Consider the following 6,120-nt stretch of genomic DNA (forward strand, 5'->3'; position numbering starts at 1 on the left):
AGTGAAATGAAATTGAGTTATCTGTGCTTCATATAGAGTGAAGTAAGTCAGAAAGCGAAAAACAAATATCGTATATGAACGCATATATGTGGAACCTAGAAAAATGGTACAGATGAACCGGTTTGCAGGGCAGAAATAGAGACACAGGTGCAGAGAACAAACGTATGGACACCAAGCGGGGAGAGTGGCGGGGGGGTGGGCCGGTGGTGGTGTGATGAATTGGGAGATTGGGTTTGACATGTATACACTGATGTGCATAAAACTGATGACTAATAAGAACCTGCTGTATAAAAAAAAATAGAAAAAACCTATTTATTAAAAAAAAATTTAAACACACACACACACACACACACACAAAAGAAAAAAGGGAAATTTGTTTTGCTGCCAACAAAGAGGTCTAGATAAACTCCGTAAAGCAGAAAATTGCATCCAAGCTACGACATAAGTGTGAGGCACCTGACTGCATTAAGTACTTTGGGGGAAAACCCACTAATATATAGCAGAAAGCTCAGCTCATATCTAATTAAGTTAAGTGGACATTGTCGACTGTTTTCTCATTACCTTAAAAACATCCACTGTTTCAAAATTTTGTCTTTCTAAAATCAATTCCTTTCCCAGATCTGTCTTCACTTCCTATTTTTCCTACTTGTGTCTAAATAATTCTAAGTGTCACTTCCCACAGGCCACCACCCCCGTTCTCCAGCTGGTGTTTTATTTTAAATAAAAATCAGAAGCCTGAATAAACTTATCTTAGAAATAAACATGAAAAATTAAATGAACTTTTAAGTTGGTATTCTGGCTTTACAATCTCTCCTTATTTCATCCATTTACATGTCGCAGAATCTTTTGAGCTCGAATGAAGCATTCTGTGTGACTCTCAATTGTCCTAATACATTATTGTTCCCCAGAAGTTCTTGCTTTATACTAGATGAAGATTGAATAAATAGCTGCAGGGATGCATAGCAACTCAACATTTCTCCAAGCTCTGGCTGTTCTTGAGAGAAGCCGAAAAGGGAGTATCAGCTTTATTGCCCGTGGGGCTGGCGATGGGGGGAGGTGAGGGAGGAGACAGCCAGGCCAACCAGCAATCCAGTTCCCAGGTAATTCATTTCCAGAATCACACTTACGGGTGTAGGCACCGGGGCCTGAGCCAGCAGAATTTACAAGCCTCTGAAGGGTGAAGGCAATATAAAAGAGTATTCCTATAATCCCTTGGAAAGAATCAAAATACAGCCAAGAAAAATGACCAACCCGCTTTTCCTGGAAAGCAGCACATAGGGAGGATATATACTAAATGTCAGGAGCATAGGCCAGATGAAAACGAACTTCCCTTTCATTAATCCCCTGGGTTTGAAAGAGACCCCCTGAGATCGTTGGTAAATTTAACTAACATGTTTCATGATGAATGGTCTGGTGCTCTACAGAAGAGAAGTTAGTCGACTAACTTGGAGCTGTCAGATACTTTCCCAACTGGATTCACTCCTGGAAAGAAGTACATTCCCTACCAAAACTCTTCCTACACTACACTGCCTGCGTTGACCAAAGGTATTTCTCACACAGCAGCAGGCCACGGGTTGAATCTCTGAAATTTAAGTTGCAAACGTAGAACGTGACTGATCACTGTTTGGATTCTTTATGCCAGCCTTATTCTTGGTTGAATTAAGTGAACTGTAGACTCAAATAAGACAATGCTTAAAGCAGAGTAAAGTAAAAACACAACCGTTTCCAGTGCCAAGTTTTGTGAGTCAATCGAAAACACTTTGATGTCTGCTTAAGTACAATTAAGTATCTTAAGCATTTCAGAAATAATTGAACATTTGAAAGACAATCACAAGCCAACATAGTTAGGTCTGAATGTCAAAATTACTTTAAAGAAATAAACTGGGATTCCTTTTCTTGCCCTCTGTAGAGTGATAAATTTCTGGAAGATGGAATTACATAGCATAAAAGATAGAAAACCGTTACCTTTAAGCAATAAGGGCATGAAAGGGATTTTGGGTGGCTTCATCTTTTTGAATGCATCTCGGTAGGCTTTGTGATTCAGGGAAGGATCCTGCCGAACCAAGATTACAAAGAGAAAGAAAAATCAACGTGCTATAGAAACAATTCTAAATCCACTTTTACTATACAATTTGAACATGATTTAGATATAGAGTGGGTCTTCCCAAGAACAAAGTAGATAAAGGTTTCCTAGGAGAATAAACTCACTAAATTAGGGCAGGAAATCTAGGCAATGAATGAAAGTCAAGTTATTGGTTGACAGTAACGGGAAATGACTGCAAAGGACAGACACCTTTTGATTGCCCTATTATTCTTCCCTCAAATAGGTTCCTTAAGTACAGTTTCTTCTCCATAGTTTCTACCAGGAGGTAACCCCACAGCCTTTTGTTAAGCACACTGCAAAGAAAAACTGCCCTCGTAATGCACAGATAATGCAGAGAAAGCAGGAGAACGGTTTTATTGTGATCTGAAAATTGAGTATACTTAAAAATCTGCCCTCTGAATATCATACCAAGAGGACCATTCTCACTACCTTTTTCCATGGAGAGGAAGAAGCATTAACTGTTATCTTGCTTCACTCCGTAAGAAGCAAAGCTGCATTTTAATATACAAGTGAACTAGTCTAGGCTACCTGACATGGTAGAGTGCAGATACCGACTACTGAAATCTAGAAAGAAATTGGACACCAGCAATCAGTTTGAAGAATAAGTCTACTTTGGCTCAACTACTTACTGTTAAACTTTCAAGTTCAGAAAAAAGTTTCTTAAACTTGCCAGGGATTTTCTAAAAACAAACAAAACAAAAAAGAAAAGGTCAAAAGAAGTCAGTTATTTTGAAAGGCACTAAAGGGAATGTTCATTAAGTTGTGTTACATGTGTCACATTTCTGAACATAAATAGCTCTATCATCTGGTTCTACCCTGATTGCTTCTCATTATGCAATTTTCATCATTCCTTAATGCGATCTTCCTTGGGAATGTTGCTAAAGACAGTTTAAAATAAGTAACAGCCACATGAATCAGGAATCCAGCTGGTTAAACATTTCACACACTGGTGATCTTTTAATAAAAACTTGGATTTTGGTTCTGTATCTTACCTCTGACAAATGCTCCCACCTGCTTTTTTTTTTTTTTTTTTTAACTTATTATTTTTGGCTGCTTTGGTTCTCCGTTGCTGTATGCGGGCTTTCTCTAGTTGTGGAGAGCGGGGGCTACTCTTCATTGCAGTGCATGGGCTTCTCATGGCAGTGGCTTCTCTTGTTGTGGAGCACGGGCTCTAGGCACGTGGGCTTCAGTAGTTGCAGCATGTGGGCTCAGTAGCTGTGGCTCGTGGGCTCTAGAGTGCAGGCTCAGTAGTTGTGGCCCATGGGCTTATTTGCTCCACAGCACGTGGGATCTTCCCGGACCAGGGATCGAACCCGTGTCCCCTGCATTGGCAGGCGGATTCTTAACCACTGCTCCACCAGGGAAGCTCTGCTCTCACCTTCTTAAACAGTCTTGCTGAGTGGGAAATAATAATGTTGGCTGATGTTTTTTGTATAAATTATATAATTATGTTTCACAGCAGAGGGCTAAATAGAGAAAGCCCATGAAAACCCTAAAAGATGAAGTCTGCACTTTGATGGATAGACTCACTGAACTGTAAAGATCACCCACACCAACTGGTGGCATGAAGACTGACAGAGGATGGAAACATAGGTCATCTTCCCAAATAAAAATTTGGGCCTAAGGAAGAAGGGCCTGGAATTTTCCAGCCTGCCTTTATTTATTTATTAATAAATTTATTTATTTGTTTATTTATTTTTGGCTGCGTTGGGTCTTCATTGTTGTGCACAGGCTTCCTCTGGTTGCGGCTAGCAGGGGCTACTCCTCATTGTGGTGCGCGGGCTTCTCATTGCAGCGGCTTCTCTTGTTGCAGAGCATGGGCTCTAGAGCGCAGGCTCAGTAGTTGTGGTGCACGGGCTTAGCTGTTCCGCGGCATGTGGGATCTTCCCGGACCAGGGCTCGAACTTGTGTCCCCTGCATTGGCAGGCGGATTCTTAACCCCTGCGCTACCAGGGAAGCCCCAGCCTGCCTTTAACATGGTGAAGTGAAAAGCTAGATGCCTCAGACTAAGTCACTCTGAATTTGAATTCTGCCCCTTTCTAGCTGTGTGTCTGCAGTGAGTCTCCACGTTGTCTGATTGAAATGGAGATAACTCATAGGAAGTGTACAGTCTGTGGTCGGTGCTCAGCAAATTCCAGCTATTAACATTCCAGCTATTAACACTTATGACTGTTCTAGAAGATTTGTGAGATTTTCTGTTTCTAAAACAAACCAAAATAATGAGGTAAACCCCACAACAGACTTTTAAATTATTCAAAATTATCAAATTGATAATTTTGCATCTGGACAGAACACAGGTTGTTTGATCTGGCAGCTACTGTTACACACACCAATACACATGTATTAATAAATGCAAGATAAATCAAATGCGAAAAGATAAAACGCAGACATCTGCAACTGATGGCCATTGTTCCTCTGAGCTGTGCATCTTAGTCTGTTGGATATTCCACACGAATATCCTGGTGTCATCTCAAACTCAACATATCTAAAGCCAAACTTATCTACTCCAGGGGTCAGCCATGGGCCAAATCTGACCACCTGCTTTTGCAAATAAAGTTTTACTGGAGCACTGCCAGGCTCATCACTTATCAACTAACCACAGCTGCTCCTGCACCTCAATGACAAAGTTGAGTCACAGCAGTGGAGACCACATGGCCTGCAGAGCCTAAACATATTCACTATCTGGCTCTTTCCCCAAAATGTTTGTTGACCTCTGTTCTAGTTCCTCAAACTGACTTCTTTTCCTATATTGCCTATTTAGGACAGTGGGATCACTTTCCAGGCCTACAGGCACGGAGCTCACCTCTGCGGGGGAGGCCCACCCCAATGCTCCCAGCAACTCCCGACTCAACTTCCAAGGCCCTGCTGCTTAAGGCTTCTCAGCCACCCTGAGACAGCATGATTCCTCCGTTGCTCTGCTGGGGTCCACCTGGAACCGGTTCAAGACCTCCTTGACCACACAGCACACCCTGTGCTAATCTGGCCACCTTCCATCTGCCACGGCATTGATGCAGAGCTGCGCACATGGCAGGCAGTCGCTGTGCAAGTGCAATACACACCATGTGAATTTAATTGAATTGTTCTCCTTTCAATGTTTGCAGATCAAGCCTTCTTTCCCGGTATAATTTAAAATTCCACTCTCCTCCCCGGACCCTTGCCAGCCACTTGTTTTCCTCCTGCTCTGATCATTTGTGGCTTTTTTTGCCCACCTCCTTGAATCTCATGAAGTATGTGCGCATCTGGTTTGCTTAACCAGAGATACAAGCCTTTTGTTGCTTTTCTTTTGAACCCCTTTAAAGAGCACTGACCCTGACCCTCGGGTCACCACTGCGCATTCCATCAGAGGGTGGCCCCTGACGCAAAGAAGGTGAACCCCAAAGCTGCCCACAGAGCGTCGCTGAGATGGAATGTGAGAAAAACAATGGTTGGCCTGTCAGCTTCTCTCCTGCAGGACTGTGAACTGGGGACCATGAAGAGTGCAGGGCAGGCAGGAAGAGGAGCTGAATCTGAGAGGGTGGGGAGAGGCTGAGGGAACTGCAGCGAGCCACAGGCAGGCTGGACCCGTAGGGAGAAGACCTGCCGGTCAGAGGGAAAGGATGAGAGAGAGAAATGGTACGGGGAATTAGGTACGCAGTCAGTAGCGAACGGAGAGAGAAAGAAATGAAAGCCCAAAGAAAGAAGGTGTCGGGGTCATGGGGGAGGCAGAGGGCCCTACATCTGTGTCTGGCTACATTTAGGGACACCCCAAGTTTCCATTCTTCCCACGTAGACCCTCGGAGTCCACGTTTCAGAATGTGCGCTAACTTGAGGGGCCCTCTCCCCCTTCGAACCCAAACGGCCTTCATCATACAGCCCTGGCAGGCAGAGCCAGGATGTGGGAGGCCTGAAACTTAAAACATTTTGTGGGCCCTCTTTAGGAAAAAAGAATATAAAAATACTTCTGCAGGGCTTCCCAGGTGGCGCAGTGGTTGCGCGTCCGCCTGCCAATGCAGGGGAACCGGGTTCGCGCCCCGGTC

The 6,120-nt window shown here is 43.6% G+C and overlaps 1 protein-coding gene across 2 annotated transcripts in view; it reads right to left on the reverse strand.

Annotated features, from left to right (window-relative positions):
- Positions 1-6,120, reverse strand: part of RAPGEF5 (Rap guanine nucleotide exchange factor 5) — a 220,546-nt gene that overhangs the window by 16,881 nt on the left and 197,545 nt on the right. For both annotated transcript variants that reach the window (XM_028490102.2, XM_055085044.1), the window contains 2 exons: positions 2,734-2,784; positions 1,966-2,053 (listed from right to left, as the gene is read on the reverse strand). In XM_028490102.2, coding sequence (XP_028345903.1) covers positions 1,966-2,053; positions 2,734-2,784 — 139 coding nt within the window. The remainder of the gene's footprint in view (positions 1-1,965; positions 2,054-2,733; positions 2,785-6,120) is intronic.

This window comes from Physeter macrocephalus, chromosome 5, assembly GCF_002837175.3.
Source record: "Physeter macrocephalus isolate SW-GA chromosome 5, ASM283717v5, whole genome shotgun sequence".
In the NCBI taxonomy this organism is placed as follows: Eukaryota; Metazoa; Chordata; class Mammalia; order Artiodactyla; family Physeteridae; genus Physeter; species Physeter macrocephalus.